General features: G+C 39.8%; 1 protein-coding gene across 6 annotated transcripts in view; it reads right to left on the reverse strand.

The window, feature by feature from the left end:
* The window catches only part of CSNK1G3 (casein kinase 1 gamma 3), a 75085-nt gene extending 53674 nt beyond the window's left edge, over positions 1-21411 (reverse strand). The window contains exons 1-4 of one of the 6 annotated variants that reach the window (XM_062604534.1): positions 21171-21411; positions 19940-19997; positions 13998-14405; positions 6746-6786 (exon numbers count right to left, since the gene is read on the reverse strand). In XM_062604534.1, the coding sequence (XP_062460518.1) occupies positions 6746-6786; positions 13998-14175 (219 nt within the window). In that variant the 5' untranslated portion in view covers positions 14176-14405; positions 19940-19997; positions 21171-21411. Of the gene's footprint in view, positions 1-6745; positions 6787-13997; positions 14406-19939; positions 19998-21170 lie in introns of those variants that run through there. The other 5 variants (XM_062604528.1, XM_062604531.1, XM_062604529.1 and 2 more) reach the window with 5 other exon arrangements.
* Positions 21412-26961: the final 5550 nt, after the last annotated feature.

Genomic DNA, 26961 nt, shown 5'->3' on the forward strand with positions numbered 1-26961 from the left:
ATTCATTCTAGCTGAACACTGGAATTCTTTGCAAAAAAGGAGCAAGCACTTTTTAAAACAAAGAGGTGCTGATCCTTCACAAACTCAATTACTAAGGCAAGACTAACTGAGCCACCAAAAGCTTGAAGTTTATAACAACACACAATATTTACCTCCAGGTATTAAAGACAGATATCCCTTAACAAAATGCTTCACTGTAAACATGGGCCTAATCTTTAGTACTCAGCTTTCAGAGGTGTAAGTAAATCCACTATGAAGCATCCTACTGAAACATTTTAACCTACTGCAAAACCACACAAACATAATTACAAGTTTGCCTTGAGTAGTATTACACAAATCTGTATACCACTCTCTACACAGTCTCTAAATAAAGCCTGCAATTCTGCCTGCTAAGAATAAAATATTTTAGTCCATAAACCTGTCTGCTGCATGTCTGCTGAATATACTAAGACAAGACACTGGCTTATCAGCAGTTTGACTTTATTCAATTGTATAGTTTTGCCTTCAAGTGATATTACATTAATAACTTAATTGCCATTCAATGTTACAAGATGGTCTCTCTATAAGGGTGAAAAAATAGCTTGTAGATATTAAACCTATTTAAATAGAAAAAAAAAAATCCTAGTGAAAGGAAGCAGCTTCCAATTTTTGACATACGCATCTAAACATTTTCAAATCAATGCTACCTGTTCCAGTCATCAGCAGGAAACAGTTCTGATAAGGCTCCAGAAGGCAAATGTTTTAAAATAGTTGTCTACTTGACAAGTGCACACCAGCCAAATGCTGAAGTTAAACCCTGTCTAGCAGAGAGACAACACTTCTACTCCCTCCAGGAATGGTGAAAAAATGTGGTAATGTGTACCTGTAGTCCACTTATTGGCTAAAAGTCTTCTAGAATTACCTTATTTTTGTAAGGAGGCTTAGGTGTCTTCCTTACTGTTGAGTAATTCCAAACATACTAAGGAAATACAACCTTATGTTCAACACAACTTGTGAGAGGGCAAGCACTGTAAGTTCTTCACATAAAATTCGTTTTGTTCCGGTACATCTGACTTTGCAGTATGCAGGGAACTACTTATAAATGAGAAGACAGATGGATAAGGATAGATCAAGACAAAGGTAAGTTAAATGTAATCTTCCACCATAAGAGTGAAGAATACACCACCATAACTAAACTTTTATGAATAAGTCTAAAAAGCTACTGAAGAATTAGAACAATGGCAAATAATGGATCTTTCCTTTTTATTAGAATTTTAGCATCTAAAAATAAGTTTGGGAACATGTAACTGCTCAAACATCATGTTAATCCCAGAGGACTCAGAAGCCAACTCTTCCTCATACCGAAATAATGTATTTTGTTTACTTAAAAAAACCCTCAAGTCTTCTTACAGAAATAACCAGAAAGAACTGTTCCAGGATTTCTGTAATGTTCTGCACACGACCTCCACTACGCTACTTTTACATTCAAGTCTAATAATTTCAGTTTCTATATTAAAAAAAAAAATAGCTTCTTTTGTCCCAGCAAAACAGCATTTCTCCATCTTAATGAGGGACTGAGGGTTCTGCTGCCTTCAAAGAACTGATACATAATTTATTAAGCACCAGCTACTTGAGCAGCAAAAACAAGAACTCCTCAGTTCCTCAGAAAGGTTCTTTTGAACCCAGTGTTTATGCTTTTTTTTCTTTTGTAGGATGCATTCAAACAAAAGGGTAAAGACACCTGAAATGTGAAATCTGTTTCAAGTTCATAATGTGTGGCGGTTTCCCGCAGTTATTTTTGTGCCCAATACAAGGAACGAACTACTATACAGTTTTCAAGATATGCCACTTCCCTGCTGAAGGGCTCTAAGAAAAGAGGCAGTTTACTTACTCTGACCTTAAGGTTAGAAATTTTCAAGAGCTCTGGCATTAACCCAAAGCACAATATAAACACAGTTATTACTTACTTTTTTTGTTATTAGTAATCCAATGAGAACTCAGTATATCTTCTCTCTCTACTTCATACTTTCTTAAGCAACAGGAAACAAAAGCTATTTCCAGGAAAAATATATTTAAGAGACGGGGCTCTTGTTACAGGAACAGATCAGTTTAATAAACAGACTTACACTTGATTTAGATTTACTACAGCCTGCAAGAGATATTCTGAAATGCCATCATTCTAGACTGCACTGATTTTGTTACAACAAAAAAAGGACTAAATAAAAAATAAAACACAAAACAAAACAAACAAACAAAAAAAAAACACCACGAAAGCATTCCAGCCTTGGAACTAACCACTATCTTCTTTCCACACCCCCCACTTAGAATTTTAAGGACTAAAATGTTAACAGTTACATAATTAACAAATCAGTGAGTTAAAGATTACAGATTAATGAGCAGTACCTCATGCTTGCTATCTTTCACATTAAGACAGAAAGAAAAAGGGACCTATTTCCAGAAGCAGATCAAGCAGAATTTCTTTATTTAGTATTTCTGTAGTGGCTAAGCCTCCTGCAGAGGAGATAAGTCTGGGCTATGTAGAAATTTGTCAAAGGGAAAGGGAAAAAGAATGAGGGAGAGGGAAGAGCTGAATACAGAATAGGAGGTTTAAGTGAAGTAGAGGGTCTTATAATAGAGGAAGCAAATTTAACAATAAATGAAGAGGAGTGGAGGAAAGGTATAATTCACATATATCAAATCCTTATTGCTGAAGAGCTACCTGATCACAAGAAACCAATTTGTATATTAATAGACCAGCAGAAACATACAAACACGACTAGACAGTGCACAGCTGATAAAGTCCAGGTCTTAAGGGGTTCATTCCAGTTCTTTAAAAACTCTGTTCCAGCCTTTCAAAGCTGAGTATCTGCCCAGACCATAATGAAAGAGCCAGATTAAGATCCTTAAACTGAAACCATTTTACCAGAATAAATATATGCCTTTACATAGAAACCTTATATATTAAAATGCATACATTGTATGACCCTCAGGCCTCATATAAAAAAAAAAAACTGATTCAACAATTTCCTTAAACCAGTAGGTCATGAAGTTGCCATAAGCATTATAAACAGGAACACACAGGTATAATTTGTCCATAGGGGAAATATTAACAGAATGTAAAGTTTAAGTCAAAAGAGTAGTTATAAAACCCACTTACATTTAACGTCAGAAGCACTCCTGCAAGATGCTGTATAAATGTAGTCATTATAACTCATGCTCTTGAGAGAAACCTGTACAATCCTCCTGCACTACACTGTTACCATTTATACACAAAACATCTGGCATAGGAAATGTCTTGCTGCTCACAAGAAAACAGTAAGTCGGCAATGGAATGCTACCATGATGAATATTATTTTAGGATGCTGCAGGACAGATATTACCACAGCCATACATGCCAAGGGTAACTCTGCAAGCTAGAATACATACATAATTCAAGTAACCGATTCAAGAGGTCTAAACCTGAACTATAGAGGTATAGAACAGAGGAAATTAAGAGTGACTCATTTAGAATAACAAATATTGAACATAGGCCTAACTACTCTCAAAGCACAAAGGGAATAAGCCCAGGATTACATTTTAAAAGGGAGAGGACTGTACACCACAAGCAAATGCAACCTACCTACCTGTTAGTAAAAAGTCTTGGCACTGTCTCCAATAGGAGAGAAAAAAAAAAAAAAACAGCAAAAAAAGCAAAATTCAACTAAATCCTACAATTTGATGCAGCTCCCTTTAACAGGCTGAACCTTGTAGAGATGAAAGATATAAGAAAAAGAAAAAAAAAAAAAGAGGAGGAAGAACCATATTAAAAGAACCCACTAGTTCTACCTGCTAGCAAATGTATTTTTAACTTACAATGATGATGCAAGCTCCAGTGTTGATTTTGCTCTGTGCCTGGCAAAATCGTGGAGCAGATTCTCCTGGAAGGCATGCTAAGGCACATGAAAATCAACAAGGTGCTTGGTGACAGCCAGCATGGCTTCACTAAGGGGAAGTCCTGCCTGACCAATTTGGTGGCCTTCTATGATGGGGCTATGGAACTGATGGACAGGGTAGAGCAGCTGATGCCATCTACCTGGACTTGTGCAAAGCATTCGACACTGTCCCACATGACATCCTTGTCTCTAAATTGGAGCGACATCAATTTGATGGATGGACCACTCGGTGGATAAAGAATTGGCTGGATGGCCGCACACAAAGACTTGTCATCAATGGCTCAATGTCCGGCTGGAGATCAGTAACGAGTGGTGTCCCTCAGGGACCGGTGTTGGGACCGGTCTTGTTTAACATCTTTGTCGCTGACATGGACAGTGGGATTGAGTGTGCCCTCAGCAAGTTTGCTGATGACACCAAGCTGTGTGGGTCAGTTGATACCCTGGAGGGAGGGAATGCCATCCAGAGTGACCTTGACACACTTGTGAGGTGGGCTGATGCCAACCTCATGAGGTTTAACCATGGCAAATGCAAGGTCCTACACCTGGGTCGGAGCAATCCCAGGCACAGCTACAGGTTGAGCACAGAAGAGATTCAGAGCAGCCCTGCAGAGAAGGACTTGGGGGTGCTGGTCGATGAGAAAATGAACATGAGCCGGCAGTGTGCGCTTGCAGCCCAAAAAGCCAACCGTATCCTGGGCTGCATTAAAAGGAGTGTGACCAGCAGGTCGAAGGAGATGATCCTGCCCCTCTACTCTGCTCTTGTGAGACCTCACCTGGAGTATTGTGTGCAGTTCTGGTGTCCTCAACATAAAAAGGACATGGAACTGTTGGAACAAGTTCAGAGGAGGGCCACGAGGATGATCAGGGGACTGGAGCACCTCCTGTATGAAGCCAGGCTGAGAAAGTTGGAGCTGTTCAGCCTGGAGAAGAGAAGGCTGCGTGGAGAACTCATAGCAGCCTTCCAGTATCTGAAGGGGGCCTATAGGGATGCTGGAGAGGGACTCTTCATTAGAGACTGTAGTGACAGGACAAGGGGTAACGGGTTAAAACTTAAACAGGGGAAGTTTAGGTTGGATACAAGAAGGAAATTCTTTCCTGTTAGGGTGGTGAGGCACTGGAATGGGCTGCCCAGGGAGGTTGTGAATGCTCCATCCCTGCCAGGGTTCAAGGCCAGGCTGGACGAGGCCTTGGGTGATATGATTTAGCATAAGGTGTCCCTGCCCATGGCAGGGGGGTTGGAACTAGATGATCTTAAGGTCCTTTCCAACCCTAACAATTCTATGATTCTATGATTTTCACTGTGATCCCTTCCATCTGTTGTTTATTGCAAAGACACTACAGCTTTTCATGCCACTAATGTAAGAGGATAACTCAAAAAATTAACTACATATTCAGAGTTCAAGCACTAGTAATAAATTGCAGACATACTTTACTACACTGGTTCTTTAGTGACTTTGAAGTAAATTATTCAATAATGATGCATCAAGCTTTTTCTACAGTTCCAAGATTGAGTAGTTTGAAAACAAAGTAAAAGCTGAAAAGCATCTTTGAATGTTTAAAGGGGTTGAAATAGTAGCCGAGTTTTTTAATAGTTACATATATAATGAAATGGTTTCGCCAAAACCCACTGACCAAAGTTCTCTTGCTCCACATAAGGAGGTAATTAGTGATTAAATAAAAATCACTACCTTGCAAACTATGCCTGAATGTGCTTTATAGTAAACAGCCTTTAACTGGAAGAATTTTCAGTCCATTTTCAAGTTTTACTAAACATACAGAATAAGTTCAAGATATTTTAAACCAAAATTAATTTAAATCTGGTGTAACACATACATACACGTCCTCAAAACTGCACCCACTGTTTCTCCTTCAAACTGTAAACTTGAATGCCTTGAAATCTGTTAACTACTTTTGAAATAAAAACTGATATTGCTACACTTGCTTGGAAAAATATTTACAAATATTTTTCAGGAGTTTGTGGTATGTATTTGTAACACTTTTCAGATTCCCCATCTAAAGCCATGTATTTCTGTTTCCATAGTTTACCTCTCACTTTATGGAACCTGAAATTCACCATACTGTTCTATGCAAAATTTTCTGTTCTATTGCAGCAAAAGGAAATTAATGGGAGACCTAAAAGTCATTCAATAACAGAAAGTAAACAACTGAATTTCACCCTGAAATACATTGGTTACAAAAAAAAAAGTCGTTTACCAAGACGTTAAAAAGTAACCAGGAGCAAAACATGAAGTAAACTGAGTAGTCTGGATGAAAGCATCGGAATAAAAAGAACAATGACGTATTAACAAAGTATTCATATTTACCATGACTTTAAGTGAAGAAAGCATTTTACCCATCATTGCAAATAAAACATGTCTACCAAAACAGATGTACAATTCCAGTGATTACAAATTAAAAATATTTTGGGGCAGGAATAAGGGTATTAAAATAACAGGCAGTCTGCAGAATTTCCAGAGCTTCTCTGTAGTCACCTGAAGTTAGTCAGATTCACGTTAAATTTGGTGTTCCTCTACTTGTTGCATAGAAAAGAAATCTACTAAGACACCTGCTGAGCTCATCCTTGATGCAGCAGTTAATCATCAACTTCACAAATACAGACATAGCTGTGAGAACAGTGACAATTAACACTGGTTTTATTCAATGTGGACCAAGAATATAATTTCTATCATTAACTGCTTTCATCTAGTCAATTGAAAACATACAAGACTATTAAGGATTTCAATTAAAGAAATCAAACCACTAAATATGAAAGGAAAATTATGATTAGTTTCTTATCTGAAATACTTAAAAAAAAATAAAAAAAACAAACTTACCATTTTAATTGCCACATATTCATTTGTGTATAGATTTTTTCCTTGAAAAAAAAGAACAAAAAACAAAAATGTGAGACATTGGCTTTCCTTTTCAAGTAAAATGCCACTAAAACCTTGAGAAAGCCTTTGAAATATTTTTGATTGAAGGTGCTAGGTGTCCTGCTAGTGATTTAAAAAAAAAAATGTGGCTTTATTAGCCAGATACCATACTTTGAAGAGAACTTTATTCTTGAATAGTGTAAAAAGTGGCAGTTTCAGCTATTTCATAAAGTTTGCAAAATTTTTATACACTAGAAGAGTTGAAAATTGGTAAACTACTATAAGTAGAATGTGATATTCTACATTTCCATATTTATTGCTGAAAACTGTTTTAACATTTATTTTTAAATTATCATATGGTTTTGGAACACCAGACACTGATTAAAGTTAGAATTAACTAGGATTCTTTTTTTCCCTCAATTCTGGTATTTAATAAGCTTAAAGTTACAACAAACAGGACAAGGGTATTAATGAGTTAAATGCTTATACCATTTGGAAAATGCATCTTCTGATCCTAAAGTGATTCTGTAACTGGATAAGCATATTTCAACAAGCATTACTTCAAATTGTATGCACTGACTAAGTATCACACAAGCTTTACAGGTGCAGAATTAACAAACAGCAGGCAAAGAAAAAAATAAGTTGTCACTTCTAACACTTTTCACAGAATCACAGAATCCTAAGGGTTGGAAGGGACCTCAAAAGATCATCTAGTCCAACCCTCCTGCAAGGGCAGGGTAACCTAGAGTACATCACACAGGAACTTGTCCAGGCAGGCCTTGAATATCTCCAACGTAGGAGACTCCACAACCCCCCTGGGCAACCTGTTCCAGTGATCTGTCACTCTCACAGTAAAGAAATGTTTCCTGATGTTCACATGGAACCTCCTATATGTTGCAGAATGACTCTAAGAGCAGGACCATAGAGTTCTGGAGGACTGTGCAAGCAAGGCAAGGGGTGGCCCCCACAGGTGGCCGGAGACCGGACCTGGGAGGAGAATGTGGAGGAAGCTGTGGGGGCTAACCAATACTGTTATGCCAAGAAGGAGTGGCTGAATACCACTCCTATATATGTGTGAACTGCGTCACAAATAAGGTAGAAGTTTGCTTATCACCCATATTGGGTTGGCCTGTCTGCTTCTCCTCGCCGCTTACAAATGGCGCCCAACGTGGGGCGTGGACTACAGGGCCCTAGTCGCTGGGGACCCGGATTACAGGGCTCCGACTAGCGGGAACCCGGAATACAGGGCCCCGACTAGCGGGGACCCGGATACAGGGCCCCGGTTTAACGGGGACCCGGAATACAGGGCCCCGGTTTAACGGGGACCCGGATACAGGGCCCCGGTTTAACGGGGACCTGGGATACAGGGCCCCGGTTTAACGGGGACCCGGATACAGGGCCCCGGTCGACGGGGACCCGGAACGGCGAGTGAACGGCGCCGGCGGCAGCGGCCGGGAAGCGCGGTCAATGCTGCTGCGGTGGCGTGACGGACCCGGGTGCTTGGACTAACCGAAAGGAATCCGCCGCTGGGGCGAACCAGACACTGCTGCGTCGGGAGGCCGATCCGGAGACCGAGGTTACAGGACGACCCAGAAGAAGACGATCCGGAAAAGGCTGGCCATGAAAATGGACCGAGAGGTAGCCCTGGACTTATTACAGTGCTTTTTATAAAAGCGGGGAACTGAGCCCTGAACTTTTTACAGTGCTTTTTATAAAAGCGGGGAATTGAGCCTGAGACTCTAAAGCAGCTAGCAGGTCTAGTGGCTAGGGAAGGCTAAGGGATTTTTTGCAGATCCTAATACAATATTTGAGGAGAGTGAGTGGCGAAAGTTTGGTGATGACCTATTTGACTCAGTGCTTAATGATTATAAAAAGGCAAAGAAACTCGGTAAACCACGGAGGGAAGTAATGAACTGTATAAAAAGATACAAGGCAGAAAAGAAAACTGCCGCGGTAGCAACAGAGAAACTAGGAACAGACGTCCCCGGTCGCTTGAAACTGGGGGAAGATTACAACTCGTTCACCCCTTCCCCAACTCGCGGGAGCACAGGGTTTTGCCCCCCCCCCCCCCCCTTCCTTTTCTCCCCCTCCCTTTTCTCCCCCTCCATCAGAAGATGCCGCGGAGGAGGTGTAACCCCCTGCTCCCCCACCACCCCAGTTCCGAAAGTAGGGACTTTGAAAAGGACAGAGAAAGTATATTAGAAGGTATACGCATGATAAATGTCGAGAAATCCGAAAGAAAGCGGGCGGTGCCTCGGCGCCGGATCGATTGCGGCACCACTTTGAAGCACGCAGTAGAAAATAGGGATCATGCGCGAGCGGGAGATTTAAAGGAACCGCGAGCCTCTCCAACCCACTATGCCCTAGAGTGAAAAAATTTTTAACTCAGTCACGGAGGAGCCAGGTCTGCAGATGGCTACATACCGAAAGAGATACATCTGATAAGAAGGACACAGCTGCGAGCAACGGAGACCCTGAGTTCGGCGCAGGATCAGCCCCCGAATCCCCTGAATCCGAGCCAGATTTATATCCTCTGCTTCCAGACCCTGACTCTTCGTCTCCCGGGTCGGTCTGCTCAGACTTACTGGCCCTGGAGACGCTCAGATGTAACAATGGGTAACCAAATATGTGATCATTACTGGGGAATTTTCTGCAATGGGCATCTCTGCATATCCTGTGTTTACTACACAGCAGGGGGCTAAAGAGTGGGAAGCTCTTGATCTCAAAATAGTTAAGGAGGCCTGACAAACAGTGACCACGTATGCGTTAAAATCCTCTTATACTCAAGCTGTATATGTTATGATTTTTTCTTGCAATTGACAGGGAGAGCCCATACAGTTTCTCTGTGATACTCATGTATTAGAAGTTGGTAAATAAAAGTATGTCCAGGTTTCTATCAACCCTTGGAGACCTCTGTAGATACTGCTGGCCACTTCTTCCAGCACAGGCTGGCCACCTGTGTCGGAATGAGTGTGCATTTTGGTCAGTATAAAAGCCCAAGCCTCATACGATGTGGGGGAGGCAGAGCCTCTGCGGGGACGCCCGCTAAGGTTGAGCCTGCCACCTCGCACTGCAATGATGCTTCTCGGAGCTGGTTTGCTGTTAGTCTCCACAGGGTCCTTGTGCCACATTCTGTACGTGGGACTGTAGTGGGAGTAATGATGGCTTCTGCAGGGTCTAAAAAAAAAAAAAAAAAAAAAAAAAAAAAAATGGGCGGGGGGGGGAGGGAGAGAGTAATGATGCTGCACTTAACCTGCCTAACCTGTCTACTTCTCAAGAACTGAAGAACTGATAACCTGGGGGAGGGGGTATATTTGTGTCGTCCTGCCTACAGGTCCATGGTGACTGCCTGCAAAGTTTGTCAAGCCTTGCCATGAGCTGGACAGACGAATGGATAAACCTAATGCCTCAGCTACAGGAGCTGACTGTGAATACCCCAAGCAGACTGAGATAGAGAAAAACGAATGACTGCAAAACATCACTTGGGGGCAACTGAAAAGTAACATCCTGAATATGTGTGCTTGTAAAGTAGCTCTGATTAGAGGCTGTGATTTTGTGTATAAAACCACCTGTATTTACTAGCTAGTTAAGAAACTGCACCTTGTATTGTATAGATTTGTCACTTGTAAAAGAGATGTTAGAGTATGGAAATTTGCAGTAGCTGCTAGCAAATGCTAAGGCAAAAGCTAGAAAGATTTTAATACAATGGTAGTGTTATAAAGCAGGTGATGGAACAAATTTAAGAGGGGGGGAGAATTCCACTGGTAAGAAATTTCTTTGGCTAGTCCTTCACTGCCATCAGCATCTTCAACATGCTGCTGCACCCTGTAATAGTTACTCTGCTAATGTAAATGTGTGTGTGCCTTGCTGTAGTAGCGACTTGTTACTGGATAAAACAAAAGGGGGGAGATGTGGAGACAGTGTTCTCACAGGAGAATGCATAATTGGTACATAAACTTTGAATAGTCCTGAAAGATACAGCAAGGCCATGGGAGGCCTGAAGAAGCTTAAGCAAGCAAGATAAGAGGCTGGAATTCACCAAGTTAATAAGAACTGTGGACTGTTGGCAAGCTTTCAAGGTTGAGTTCCCACACCTGTGTTTAACCAATTATATGTTAGTCACTAAGGGTCTTCAAAACATGTATCCAATCATAATATGCCAAATCACTGTAAGTGCTTCAGCTCAACTAAGCAGACTGGGTTGCTGAGTTGCTAAGCAGACAATTCTACATCGAAGGCAATTCCTGATTTGTTTTAATGTTGACTCTGTAAGACATGCAACACTGCAGAACCTTTTGTTGTTGGAACAGGGACATGGATGTGAAGAGTTTGATGGAATGTGTTGTATGAGTCTCTCTGATTATGCTAATTCGATGTACCCACAGCTGAGAACCCTGGCTCAGCTTACCCAACAATAGTAAATGAGCAATATCCTAAGAATAACTAGATGGTTGTCTTCACGGGGCATTACAGGTTGAGTCAAAAGTTACCTGAGGGCTCTACAATAATAAACTTAGTATTGATACAGAGGGTTGACCATTGTACAGGGGGGTTGTACAGGGGGGTTGTACAAGGGGGTTAAGGAATTTGTTTAAACAAAAGGACTATCTGTTGTAAAAGCCTGCTAAGCAGAACAGAGACCTCCGGTCCTGTTAATAAGCAGACGCCTGAATCTACTGATAAAGGGGAGAAGCAGAGGATTTACGGCTGGGACACTGATCAAACTCTACTGATAAAGGGGAGAAGTAGAGGATTTACGGCTGGGACACTGACCAAACTCTAAGGCCACACATAAAGACTAAAAAGGTGAAAAGTGCAAAAAGAGGAAGACTCATTTACTTCATCTTGAAGACCCCTACCCAGAGGAGGAAGACTCATTTACTTCATCTTGAGACCCCTGCCCATGACCAGAGGGGGCACTGCGCAGGCGCAGAGGACCTTCTGGCTCATTATAATACGAAGCGGGGATAGGACATGAATATGTATAGGCGTATTGTGCAACCTTATGAATATATATAACTTTATAGAATAAATGTACAGGGAAACAACACTGAGGTACGCATGACTTTGAGGAATTATCCCCGTGCGTCTCAGCGCTGAATAAAAAGCATACCTACTTTACAACTTTAATGAGCTGTGGAGTCAATCCGCGCATCAGTATCAGCATAGGCAGCATGCCCTAATCTGACCACTGAAAGCATGGATAATTCCAAGACCTACCCACGGACTCAAGTGGCAATCCAGACATCTTCAGCTATTTCTTATAGTCATTTGAGTTATATTTTCGACAAAAAGTGTGCTTTGTCTGAAGCACATCTTCACTGCTTTACAACTTTATTCCTCCTTTAAGTTTTTAAGATTCAACCCTAAAATACATGCTCAAAACATACTCCTGTTTGCTGGAGTACATAAAACAAAGCGCTTGTGTACATCTCTGTAGGAAGGATGCCCACTCTAAGTTACTTGCTACAGTAATGTAAATGCAAAAATAAACTTAAATCAGAATCTGTAATACCAATTTTAACTCCTGCTTTCATAAACTTACATTTAAAACATTTTGCCCCACAAGTAACAGTACATATTTGAAATATCTACTATATATGCAAATAAAGCAGACATTAAAAAAAGAAAGGCTGCACTTGTCCTGGTAGCTGATGCAGGACAGTACACTACACTATTAGTTTCCTCCTATTTCTTTTACTTGTTTGTCATACTTTATTTCAGTACTATTAGCCTTTAAGTCTTAACTACTTCAATATTGTATTTAGAATGAAATAGATTATTTCACTGTATCTGCTGCAAGCAAATGAGTTAATCTGATATTGATCTGAAATAGATAGTCAACTCTGCACATGTACATTGTGACCAAGATAACAGACAGGAAAAAATTTAACTTCATTAGTTTACAGTTGCCTTCAGTAGTAAATGTGACATTACTGGTTTAGTCTATGGAGTGGTTTAAAAGAAAAATTATCATTCAAAGCTGGTTTAGAAAAGTTTAGGGAAAGCTGAAGGCAATTTCAGCTTGACTTGTGACCTACAGTGGCACGTAACACTGTAAAGGTCAAAATATATCAATCTTGTTTAACTATTAATAGGAATAACAAGAGTACCTCTTACTGAGACTGTGTTAAATTCACTGTCCTCAGTCAGAGCTCCAGCAATGTTATCTTTCACTTCTCTACAGTATTAATAAGCTAAACTTGCTTACATTCTGAGTCAGACTTGATAAGGCCCCCAGAAAGCACTATACTAAAAACACGTTACATTTTATGCAAGCACTATACTAAAAACATTGTCTGAAGGACAATGAGTAGTAGTTCTACCAGAGCAGAAAAATCAACAAAAACACAACAGCTACACACCCCTCCACCCTACTTTCTAATCCATCTCTCTTTAAAGCTTGAAGCAGTGCACTAAATCAAGACTTCCAGGAATACTGGAATAAATTTATTCCATTAAGTGTCAAGTTACATCTGCTAACACATCCAGAATCCCAGCTCTTGAAAACCCTGGCTAATCATACTAACATATGTGAATTTAAGCCCCCCAAACTAAATATATAGTCTTCCAAAAGCACACACCCACTATGTAGTCTCTATTTTATCAATCAATGGGGAACTAAATGCCTGAATTACCTATCTCCCAGATTCTCTCTACAGACGGATTCTCAGAACCCCTGTGTAACAGCAGCTCATTCTGCAGACTCACTACAGTGCTGCTGATGGAAAGGAAATCAAGCAATCCATATGCCTGCTGCTATTAAAAACACTGTAGCAGCTCCTACATGAGACCTCCAAACCACAGTTCTGTAAGCGAGACCTGCAGGAGGAGGACGTGTTTCACATACACCTAGCTCCAACTACACCTAAACAAACTGCTTCAGGAGCCAGGAAAGGTAGCAAAACACATTAACCATGAAGTAATTTCCAGCATCTTGAAAAAGGCAATTGACTGAATTTAGAATAGCATAGCACGTATTTACAGAAGATTTTTAGTCCCAGAAATTCTACCACTACAGAGATTCTTATGTGATAGAACTTGCCCTTGCCAAGGTCAAGCCAGAAAAGATCTGCAAGGCAAATTTAACCTATCTGAAGCCTGAAAGTAGCTTGAAGAGCTATATGGTGTATTCATGTAGACATTTTCATGCCTGGACTGCATAAAATGGTCTCAAATAATGTAAACTGAAATAAAGAAAAAAGAATCTTACCTAACCGTAGTTCTCCAAAATTACCACATCCAATTTTTTTACCAACTCTGAAGTTTGGGCCAACCATTAACACTCCAGAATTCGAAGAACCAGTTCCACGTGAATTGTGGCCTAATCTCCCACCAGGCCGTGCCATTCGTTCATCTGGCTTGTCCTTGTCTTTCTTTTTATTGTCCATGCCAAGTTTACGGCACTCCACCTTGATTTCTTCTTCCTTTTAAAAATCAGTATAAGCAAAGTGCGGTTGGACAACGTGAGGATTAATGTGAAGTGCCCAGCTGATTACTGGCAGTAAGCAGTCAAAGGCAGTGTGCTCATCCCATTCACAAAACTTTGGTAGTATCTGTACTAAAAACATATCTCCAGAATGCACACCACCAGCAATATTTACTAGTTTTTAGAGGAATTCTGTTAAAAGAAAAACACAGTTGTTCAGTACAGTAAGAATCTTGTACAAATTACACCTCCCTTCAACTAATCATACAATTGAGCTATAACCCATTTGCTTTACCTTCATGAAAAGTATGAAGATCCTTCATGAAAAGCACTATTGTAAGGTTAAAGTCTCTGATCCCTGATGTACAGTCTCCACCTTTCTAGCAAGAGCTACTAGCATAACTGAAGAGAACTAAAAATTCTCAAGGCTTACTGAAACAATTGAAAAAAAATGAAATAAAACCACAAAGAAAAACCCCATGATAAAACACAAACCCTACAAAACTACCTCCTGAGTAAGTAAACACACTTAAAATTGACATGTAGACACTCATCACATCTTATGCCAGCTCCACGAAAGAAAGCATTTTATCTCTTGTTCCTCCCCCTGCCCAAGTAGTATCTGTTGATCTAAGGAAATGCTCAAGCTGCACAGTTATTGAAGATACAGAAAGATATTCTAACTTCAAGCAATTCCACTATCTTTTCTGAATTATAATTTTGGAGATGCCCAATTTATGAACTCATGACAAGGACATTTCAGTTCTTTCAGTAACTCCTACAGTCCTTTGCCCCCCTTAATTAAGTCATATATTTGCTTCCCCACTCCCCTTGTCCATCATTTGGCATCATTGCCTAGACACTAATTCCAACACAGATTTCAGCAAAAGCATAGTATCAGCTTACTACTTCAATAAAGAATGCCAAGAAATCCCAAGAAAGCTTTTATTTTTGTGTTATCCATAACAATAGTAGATATTGCTTTCTATTTGCCAACAGTGGTTTAAAACCCCCAAATTAAGAAGACAGTTGGCTACTAGATGGGCAAAATTTCAGGGTAAGTTAAATATCTGTTCATAACTATTTTGCTACATTTGCTTCAATGTCAAGAATACACTGCAGTAAAAAAAAAAAAAAATCCTCTAAAAATAATGTAATTTGTGTGATGCCTATTTTAAAGATAGTAATCAGCAGCATATTTTAAACCCTTTGATCTTAAGACCCCTTCATTTCTTAAATCCATTTCTCATAAAGTCATTACTCCCATCATAGCTTATTTATTACAACATTTAAAAAAAAGCAAAGATACCAAAGAATATGAACAACCATAAAAATAATTGCATCTTCTGAATCATTAATATTCACAGCAGGGTCATAACTAGGCAATATTTTAAAACCACTAAATCAACAGCCGACCAACATATAACCTGTACAATTAAAACTTGGTTTGAAATCAACTGAAAAACATAATTACAGGTTCCAGCCCAAGCAGACTTAATCCAAAGGAAAGGATTTCAGCAGAGAGTCATAAATGTAGTGGTGTGGTGTGGTATGGTGTAGACAGAGGCATTTAAGATAAAAATACAAGCATGTTTGGCTACAACACAATCTTGACAGTTCAAGCACCACCACTAGATACCCTAAAATCCCCTTCCAAACCACTGATCTTAGACGAATATACTCAGGGGGAGGTAATAGGCAATTTTTTCTCATTCACTATGCTACAAAATCTAAGAAAGAAATAGGAAAACTAGAAATGGAGTGTGTTAAGGTAGGACTTCAAGAGCACCATTTAGTACTTAGAAAGAAGGCCAGTACCTTTGATGCATCAGAATGCACAAAGTACCAAAGAAAATAGACTTATGTTCTGTATCTGACTGGCTCTCCAGGGAGAAATAACAACGTACACAACCCTAGAATTTTTAGTGCCAATACACAGGCTTCATGGCAAATAGAAGCAATGCATCTAAACACAGCATATTAGTGTCATCACCAAAGGGTAAAAAAAGCAGAGTTACTAACACAATGCTTTGGTAACCTCAGGAGCAGTCGAAGGCCAAACTGTCACTATTTTCCACATACCAAAATCTTCGTAACACCAAACAATGAAAGACACATTGGAACAGTGAAAGGCTCTAAGAGTTCATACCAATGGGCTCCACAACAGAACACAAGGACTACAGAGGTGGCTGGGTGAGCTAATAGGATTCTTAGCTTTTAAGTTTTCCTTAGCTTACCTGAAAGCACATATACAATATCACATGCCAAATGAATTTAAAACTGTATTCTTCTAACACATAACAACTTCATCGTAGAAGCATAACACAGTCCTAGTTTTCTCATTTATTTCAGATTTCCCCTTTTGGTCTTTGTATTTAACTATCACCTGAGCATAGCATGTAGCTCACTGAGCAGACAACTGCTATAACAGGCTGGGTGCTGAGGGTGCTGAGAAGTCATCAGTAACATGGACTAGCAAACAGGCAACATGAGGACAAAGGGCATGAGAAATCCAGTAGCAGCACTAAGGCAGTAGTGATCTCTTAAAGCAGTTGTAAACCAGAGAAAGTCTATTATCATTGGAAAAGCTTCCAATCTCACACTATTTCAGCTCACGTAGCCAAGCTAGAAACTCAAGGCCAGATTATTTAGTATTTATCCAAAGCATTATTAGCTGCTCCGTGTGCATGCCTGTCCAGAAGAACCCTAGCAGTCAAGACACTGAAGCTTTGCCAGTAAGATATTAATTTGCGCAAGTTTTTTTTTACCTATCTATAATCATAGAGCTTTAATTTCTAAAGTATGAACCATAACCAAGCCCACCCCTTAATAGTATTAAGTTGACAGAGATGAAGACTTGCAATACATTTAGAATCTTCATTTTAAAAATACCCTACATGCACACTCAAATACAAATTGTTGTATTGTGGAAAAAGGTAAGATAATTTATTAATTGAAACAGCCAATTTGGAACAGAATCCTAAGAAACTATTGCCAGTATTTTTTTAATTCCAGTCTTCATTCTGAATCAGAAGATACAGCAGGGAAGTTTTAGTTTCAAAAACTGAGCTCAGTTATGACAAATCTCTTTTTGCACTTCCCCCACTTTTGTTTAATCTTTATCTTTAGTGAGGTGTCCATCCAGACATTTTCTCACTCCTCCTTCTCACTGGAGAACCAGTAAGATATTCCACCTCCTCAAAAAGAGAAGAAAATAAGATGAAAGAGCTCATGGTCAAGATCAAGACAGGGAGATCACCCACCAATTAGTCACAGGCAAAACAGATTAGACTTGGATAACATTTACTGCCAATTAAAATCAGGTAAGATAGTAAGAAACAAAAAGGTTTGAAAGCACCTTTCCCCACACCCCTTCTTCCCTGGCTCCCCTTCACTCCTTCATTTCCCACTCCTCTACACCCACATCCCCTTCTATAAGTAGCAGAGGGGACAGGAAATGGGAGGTTATGGTCAGTCCATAACAGCACCTCTCTGCTGCTCCTTCCTCCTCATGCTGTTCCCCTGCACCAGCCTGGGGTCCCTCCACAGGAGACAGTCCTTCAAGAATTGCTTCAGCATGGGTCCTCACCATGCAGCACAATTCCTACCAGAAAACCTGCTCAGTGTGGGCTCTTCTCCACAAGCCATAGCTCCTGCCAGGAGGCTGCTCTGGCAGGGACTTTCCATGGCCTGCAGCTTCCTTCAGGATCTATCCACCTGTTCTGGCGTGGGGTCCTCCATGGGCTGCAGTGTGAATATCTGCTCCACCGTGGAACACCATGGGCTGCAGGGATACAGCCTGCTTCACCATAGTCTGCACCATGGGCTGCAGGGGAATCTCTTCTCTCATGCCTGGAGCACTTCTTCCTCTCCTGCACTGGCCTTGGCGTCTGCAGGACCTTTTCTCTCCCAGCTGCTGTGCAGCCTTTTTTACCCTTTCTTAAATGTTTTTCTGCAGATGCCACCACCTTCACTCCTGGGCTTAGCTGTGCCCTGCAGCATGTCCAGCACAGGACAGCCCTGGCCTCTCCTCACAGATGCCACTGCAAGCCCCGCTACCAGCACCTGGGTGCAGACAGCTGATGGATTTACAAACTCACAACTCACGTCTTTCAAATTTGTAAAGTTTCAAAACCTGTAACTGCTCTTTGAAAGCCACAAGTGCTTTCCTTAGAAGAAATAACCTACCATGCACTTTTCAATTTAAGTATCCACTGCTTCCAGGACTTTTGTGTCTGCACTCAGACCCATCACAAGCTGCTAGCCAAGTGGCACTTTAAAAACTGAGAATGCAGTAATAGAAAAGATGTTATAATGCATTCAAGGGATAAACATAAGCATTAGCTTCAGTATTCACTAAGTAGCTTAGTTTTGCAAATAATACTATCATTTTGAGAGCAAACCACAAAGCAGAAAAAAACACCCTAATAAAACCCAATAAAATACTTTAGAGTAAGTAGTAAATAAACTCATTACTGAATTCTTTAAAAAAAAAAAATCTGTTTAAGTACCACTTTATTGACTGCTTCACTTAAATTTAAGACTACACTGCATAAAACCAAATACCTTAAAAATGTACATTTCAGTTTCCAAAAATGCACCTATTACATGGACAAATCTGCTTATGGTAACCTATGCCTCCCCACTTTTGCTGCTGAATCAACAGATATATCAATTACACTACAGGTATGCTTTCTTATATGCACTGAACTTCGCACCTTCTATCACGTTCCTGCTAAACAAACATTGTAAGCACAGTGTATTTTTCATACGCTACATGTCAGAAGCCACACAAGTATTGCTGTCACAAGTTTCTCCAAGACACAAATATTCTTTTACAATACTTCCTAACAAAATAACCTCCAGCGACTTGAAATAATTAGAGCACTACTGCAACAGACTGTTGAAGATACTCTCTGAGACTCAATCTGGAGTTCTAGAAAGCAGGCGTTCTTTATTGCAGCGCTGGGCACTCACAAAAATCATTTTGCAAAGGTGAGCACGCCTGGAGTCTACAAGTAGCATCCATATATCCAATGAACTTATGCATATTTACAACCTTTCCAGGAAATGCTTTATATATTCACTAGATTTCCTGGAACTAATTTTAATGTGCATGTGCATTTTAATTACACATGCACTTTCTTGCTGAGTGGTGGTCTTGAGGGGTCTTTGGTGGTTGCTGATAGTCTTCCTCACTGTGTCCACTGACTGACCTCTGTGTTTGTGCATGTGGAAAAGACTCTTGTGAATTACTTAACATCTGTGTCTGCATTTTAGGTCAGTTTGTTCTGATTTGCTCCTTCTTTCTTTATCTTAAGGAACTGGCCCCATCTGTCTTAGTCATTCCTTTCTTATCTTCACACCCACTTACTACAGGGGGGTGAACTGGCCCCATTTGTCTTGGTTACTCCTTCCTTATCTTCAAAGGCTACCCTTGTTTTATTCATACCGCACGGCTGCACCAGCTCATCTTGCTCTCAATAGAGCGGTCCCAGTTTACAACCTACCATCTTGCTCATCAACAGAGCTGTCCCAATTTACAACCTAACATCTTAGCTTACAATTAACGAAGAGGTTTTCATTTACAACTTAGCATTTTAGCTTACAAGAGCACATAAGACTGCCTTCATATTCCTGTACAGCTCCTGTACAACATTTTATGAAGTATTTACTTTAGAAATACCAAAGGCATTCATGGTTTTATTTATTTACACTGCACTTACCTATGACAGAGTTATACTGTTGATGGCAGTATCTTTTCTTCACCATAATGGTCATATTCTAGAGGAAAAGCAGACTATTGGATTACATAGCCAGAAAAGTAATTAGATCTTAATTAGAAATTAGATCTACAACCCATATAGGTTGAGGATAAAAGATGAAACAGACTAGAAGAGCCACAAGGAAGCAGTGAGAGTAACTGAGATGCAAAAATCAACAGCAGCTAATAGAGGTGTTACTTATTTGATGGAATTTAATAGACTTTCCTAACCACTGTAGAGACACTACCTGAAAAGCAAGGAGAGGACCGGTGAAGACGAGCAAGAGCGAAGACATTAGCTAGACACATGTTTCAGTTGACTTAGAGCAGTTATGCACCTAACACCTGCTCAGTTTTAGAAATATAAATGAAAATCAATGACAAAAGACAGCCAGGCTACTGGTTCACATCAACACATGACTTAAATACAGAACATATAGCCAAATTAACCAAACAAATATAATCTTATCCACAGGACTATAGTAATACCATCCCAAAACAAATTCCCAATTTGCAATGAAGTATGTGAGGACAACTGCATTTGTTGGGTCCATACAGAATTAACTATTTCTGCCAGTACTGGCTTTACCACATTTGATGTAAGAAGTTGTCCTGGGTTTAGCAGGAGCAGTCAATTTTCTCCTTCTTGGTAGCTGGTGCAGCGTTGTGTTTTGACTTTCAGCCTGGGAACAGTGCTGATAACACCAACGTTTTTAGCTGTTGCTAAGTAATGTTTACCCTGGACTTTGTGAGTCTCATGCTCTGCCAGGGAAGAGGGGAAGCCGCAAGGAAGCAGAGACACGACACCTGACCCAAACTAGCCAAACAGGTATTCCATACCACAACACGTCATGCCTGTGGGGGTAACTGGGAGTTACCCAGAAGGACACGGGGTCTTCTGGGTGGGACTCGTTTTTCAGTGGGTGGTATCGTATTCTCTTCCCTTGTTATTTTCTCTTATCATTGTCGGTGGTGGTAGTGGTGGTGATTTGTGTTGTACATTGGTTGCTGGACTGCTCTTGTCTCAACCCATGAGAGTTACATTCTTTCGATTCTCCTCCCCATCCCTCCAGGAGCAGGGAAGGGGGGGGGGGGGGCAGGAGGAAAGAAAGAGGAAGGAAAAGGGGGAGGAGTGAGTGAACGAGCTGTCTGGCTGGGTTTAAACCACAACAGAAGTCAAAGGCAAAACTTACCAGCTTGGATTCACCAACACATTGGTGTAACTGAACTGCTACCTCTGGAAATACAGTAGTTACTCCTAGCTCAGCAGGGTTTGCTCAGTTCTCTGCTCCATTAAATGAACATGCTATAATTAACCTACAAGCATTACCCCTTTCAAACTTTTGTGCACTTGACCTCACAACTTCATTAATGTTCATTCTGCACTGCAATAAGTGATTAGATACTTCTTCAACAAAGCCAAGGCAAGGACTTAAGGGACCATTCCCTTAAGACTGTATAATGGTTTGATAAGCAATTTAGTGATATTTGAAGACAGAAGGACAGCTACTTCTTTGAAGGGACATTTTTACTCTACAGAACAGGTTTTACATATCAATAATTTGCACACGAAGCTTGCCTTCTTAATAGATGAGGAGACTCCAACTGGGAAAATCCAGCCTGTTTGAAATGCTTGTTTTGTACTCTCTCTGCTGCATAAAATTCTACATGACGAATGAGTTTTAATGGAATTATACAGGTGTGTAAACAAAAACAATCTTTCAATTCACCACCATACTCTATTTTTTGTGTAAACTGATGTTGTGCAGTTGTGTAATTCTGAAGAACTCAGAACACTGAAAACTCTGTAAGAATACATACAGAACTAAACATACAGAAATTAAAATCAAGCAAATATCTCTCTGCCAAATGATTTCACTGTAGGAAAAATTAAGTTTTTTTTTTCCTCTAGCAAATAGATTATGATCTCTGAATGATTTATACTTGAAGAATATTTACTTAAACAACTAAGGAAAACTGCCTGAAGGAACTAACAAAAACAATGTAATATTATCTACATCGTGAATAAATGGGTGAGAAAAACGTATTCAGGTTCTATTCTGTTTTCTGTTCTATTATACACTCCATACATTCAACAGCTTTGCTGCTATTGCTCCAAATTCACACATCACCCAAAAGAACAAATTATATACTTAGGAAACATATGCTGCTATAGAAAATCCATGAAGCAAAACTATCTTTACCTAAACTGACACTGGAGAAATTTTCCTTTGAATCTTCTTAATCTTTTCCTCCTTGATTCAGTATTCAAAACCTAACAGAGCAGTGCAACACCAACTATAAGAAAATAGGGTAATTACAAAAAGTCCCGAAAGTTCTATCACATTTTCTAATCATATTTGTATTAAAGTTTTCCTTTTTCAAGTGCCCTGGTAACAACTGCCAGTTCTTTAGGTTGCATCACTACCAAAGATCATACTTATCCACTCAAACACAAACTTTCACATGTGCTGGTGAAAAAAAAAAACAAAAAAAGCCCCATTTGGGCTGGCAATTTTAAAGCACTGTTTACTTTTATCAGCACACCAGTATCTCATATTTCTTGCACAGCCACACTCATGTACAAATATTCCCTTCAAAGTTTCCTTTACAGTCAAAGATTATTGCCAGAAAACAGCAGGCTGCTAAATTTCAGATTCTAATATTGGCACACAGGAAGCAGCACCACCTAGGTAACATTTTAGACATCTCTAAAATACAAAGATACCTATCTACACTTCTCTCTGGACATCAGCTGAAAACGTCCCAATTAACACTACCAGATCATATGCCACATAAGCACCCTACTCTGCTGATGTGTGATGAAGATTTTCTAGAACCCAATATAAGTAAGGATAAAATATTAACTCATTTAAGCACCTTATTAATACAACTCTGAAATGACTGAGCCTGCAGCAGCACCACCACTGTAATTATGTGCAAGTTTATATATTCTGACATTAACATTCTAATGTGCAAGTCACCTTTAAAATAAAAACTTAGTAGCTACTTCATTCCTCTTTCATGTTCCAGATTTACTTTGAAATAAAACTATTAGGACAACGTTAAATGTGCTAAATAAAATATCCCACTGTCCAGAAGTGACAAAGTTAAATGAAACATGCAACTGTAACTGCTCCCCTAAGTATCAGTCACATTAACTACAAGATCCCACATCACTGCTAGTATCAGTATACTAACATTTTTCTCTAGTTTTAGAAAAAGCATACAGTAGCACAAGAAAAGATTCATGAAACAAAAGGAAAGATGGTAAAGAAACACCTCTGGTTTAAGCACAATGCATTTAAGAAAAAATCACCCAGGCTCCTACCACTTTCATACATAGGATTTTCTCACCCCTCAAGCCTTCTATAATATTAACCCATTTTAGATTAACAGAACAGTTTTGCAAAGCAAAAGAACAGAATTCATGAATTTGGGCATACAAATGAGATTATCAGCATTCCTGAAAATGATCAGTGTTTTAAAAAAAATCTATTTGTTCACTTTTACAGATTTGAAAAATTCTCCCCATACAACATTAAGTTTCATGCATTGAATGAAATTCTACATACACAAGCCTCAGTCCACACACACACATAAATGAGAGTTCACACAAAGAAGCAGCATAATTGAAAAGGTAAGTCCAAATGATTTATTCATGAATGAAAATTTACAGAAGCAAACCTTCTAAAAAGTCAGGTTTTCCTGTCAAGTTCTGTATATATTAAAAAAATCCAAAATTACATTTCTCTTCTACAGCATCAACTGCCATAATTATTTTCAATGTCCATAATTAGTTCAAGAGTCTAGAATAAACTTTTAAATTTGCACATACATAGCTATTTCCCTAGAGAAAGTTCATCAGCAATGATATGACCACGTATAATCCTTCTTTACTACACAACATCGAACAGAACACCTTTATTGACACATTTAAAAAACTCTCCCACACTATAAAAACTAACCAAGATGCATCGCATCTTTATTGAAACTTGTTTAAAAAGTCCATTCTAGTCAAGGTACTGTAATTTTTCCTTGTACCAAGTTTAAAGTCACATGAAGAAATTTGAGAGCTATCAATATCCAAACTTTAGCATCTGATCTGTACATTTAATTTTGCCACTCAAATGACTACTACCTAACCAACAGTAATGCAGCCTTCTCCATAACCCAGCTGCTAGTTCTGGTGAAAATACTGTCACATCATTATGACATGTACAGCACTCAGGTCACCCTACCTCAATACAATTCTTCCCCAAATGACAGACCAAACTTACAAAGTAACAACTAAGATCCCTGAGCAATCTCTTCATCTCTATAAACGTATTAACAACTGAAGACTGCTATTTTCTGTTCAGTACATACATATTCATATTTTCTCATGAACCTAGAAGAAAAGTTTGGCCGTAATCCACAAATCACACTTCATTATAGGCTTTCAACACAAAATCCCACCAACTTCAATTTAGGACTCCACACAAGCAAATGAACTTACATGGTTCATATTTTTGTGCACGCATTCTTCTCACAGGATCACATAATCATCACTTCAGAGTACAGTTGAATGTTAGTTTTCAGAAAGGCATGGTATAACACAATATCTTTTTACAAATCTAATAATGACAGCATTAAAGCTTAATTCCTACAGAGCACAGAAAGGAGGTTACCGATGATTAAGCAGCATTCCAGTAATTTTTTTCACTTCTCCGACACCACCCCCCACACACTGAAACGGGCTATGCTGTATGCAGCTGACACAAAGCTAATGCTGTACTAGCTAATACTACGTAATGGATGCTTCAATTTTCTACATTAAGCGTTGTACCATCAGCACTCAACTGTTATAGCAGAACAACTGAAAGGTGTAGATCAGCTTAAAGCTAGGCCAAAGAAACTGTAAAGTTGAACCCATCTGAAAGTTAGAAAACAAAGCAAGGATGGCATGAGATTCCATCTAACACCACAATTACGTTTGAAGACAAAATTAAGCACAATAGTGAAGCATTCCAGCACTATATGGCAGAAAAAAAGAAAAAAAAAAAAATCTGAAAGTGCAAAAGACAATAATTCTGTTTCCAGGTTAGAATTTAGACAGGATAAGATATATTGTGCACTTCAGCATTCCAAAGTGATTGTAAACACCAGTTTTCAAAATTAAAAGTATATTTAATTCACTGAGATGAATTCTTTCTCACCTTTATCTTTAAATACATGGTCACATCCTACTGTAAGAATTTAAAGAAGTGACAAATTCAAGTTAAGTTATTTTAACTCTGGAATCTTCCAACTTGCAACTTCAATCACATCACACATTAACTACCATGCTGCTACACTCCTGAAAAACAAGCATAGAAAACAAGACATCACATACTCATGCCTGACAGATCATGATGGGATCCCATGAACTGACTGGATGGCCGCACACAAAGAGTTGTGCTCAATGGCTCAGTATCCAGCTGGAGACCAGTAATGAGTGGTGTCCCTCAGGGGTCAGTGTTAGGGAGCAGTCTTGTTCAACATCTTTGTCGGTGACATGGACAGTGGGATTGATGCAGCCTCAGCAAGTTTGCCGATGACACCAAGCTGTGTGGTTCGATTGATAAGCTGGAGGGAAGGAATGCCATCCAGGGGACCTTGACACACTTGTGAAGTGGGCTGATGCCAACCTCATGAAGTTTAACCATGCCAAGTGCAAGGTACTACACCTGGGTCACAGCAATCCCAGGCACAGCTACAGGTTGGGCAAAGAAGAGATTCAGAGCAGCCCTGAGGAGAAGGGCCTGGGGATGTTAGTCAATGAGAAACTTAATGCCGGCAGTGTGCGCTTGCAGCCCAGAAAGCCAACCGTATCCTGGGCTGCATTAAAAGGAGCATGACCAGCAGGTCGAAGGAAGTGATCCTGCCTCTCTACTCTGCTCTTGTGAGACCTCATTTGGAATGTTGTGTGCAGTTCTGGTGTCCTCAACATAAAAAGGACATGGAACTGTTGGAACAAGTCCAGAGAAGAGCCACGAGGATGATCACAGGACTGGAGCACAGCCAGGCTGAGAAAGTTGGAGCTGTTCAGCCTGGAGAAGAGAAGGCTGCGTGGAGACCTCATAGCAGCCTTCCAGTATCTGAATGGGACCTATAAGAATGCTGGGAAGGGACTCTTCATTAGGGACTGTAGTGATAGAACAAGGGGTAATGGGTTAAAACTTAAACAGGGGAAGTTTAGATTAGATATAAGGAGGAAGTTCTTTACTGTGAGGCTGGTGAGGCACTGGAATGGGTTGCCCAGGGAAGTTGTGAATGCTCCATCCCTGGCAGTGTTCAAGGCCAGGTTGGAAAGAGCCTTGGGTGACATGGTTTAGTGTGAAGTGTCCCTGCCCACAGCAGAGGGGTTGGAACTAGATGATCTTAAGATCCTTTCCAACCCTAACTATTCTATGATTCTACGAATGTGTCATGGTAATACCAGCAGTATTGAATATTATTCCTTTTTATGAGGCCAGACCTCCAGAGGGATATACTGAAATTTCACAGGCTTTGACAACACAGAACTACTGAAAACATGTTTTTGTACCTCTGCTTTTCCTCATCCTGATCTTATCAAAACCTACTTGCCCTCTCAACTGTTCCTGAATCACTTCCTACAAAATCGGGGGGGAGTGGAGAGGGAGGAAAAAAAAAAGTCTAGCAAAGTTTTCTACAAAAAACAAAAAATACTGAACATGAAAATATCTGGTGTAAATTAAAAGTTCCAAGAACAAAACAACCTCTATTCTACTGATTCCAGTTTTGCCAGGGTCTGACAGAAATTAGCTAGTTACACCAATTTTAATTTAAAACAAAATTTCCATGCACTAAAATGAGAAAATGTCTGTGTCTTGATGAGGGCAGTGTAGTTAAACTCCTAATTTAACTACTTAGGGAGACTGAAACAGAAGAGTAAGAAAATCGTTTCTCAAAAGCAACATTAGGACAGTTTAGCTCTCCACA

This window comes from Pezoporus occidentalis, unplaced genomic scaffold (genome assembly GCF_034315485.1).
Source record: "Pezoporus occidentalis ecotype Australia unplaced genomic scaffold, CSIRO_AGI_Poc_V1 ctg86, whole genome shotgun sequence".
Classification (NCBI taxonomy): domain Eukaryota; kingdom Metazoa; phylum Chordata; class Aves; order Psittaciformes; family Psittacidae; genus Pezoporus; species Pezoporus occidentalis.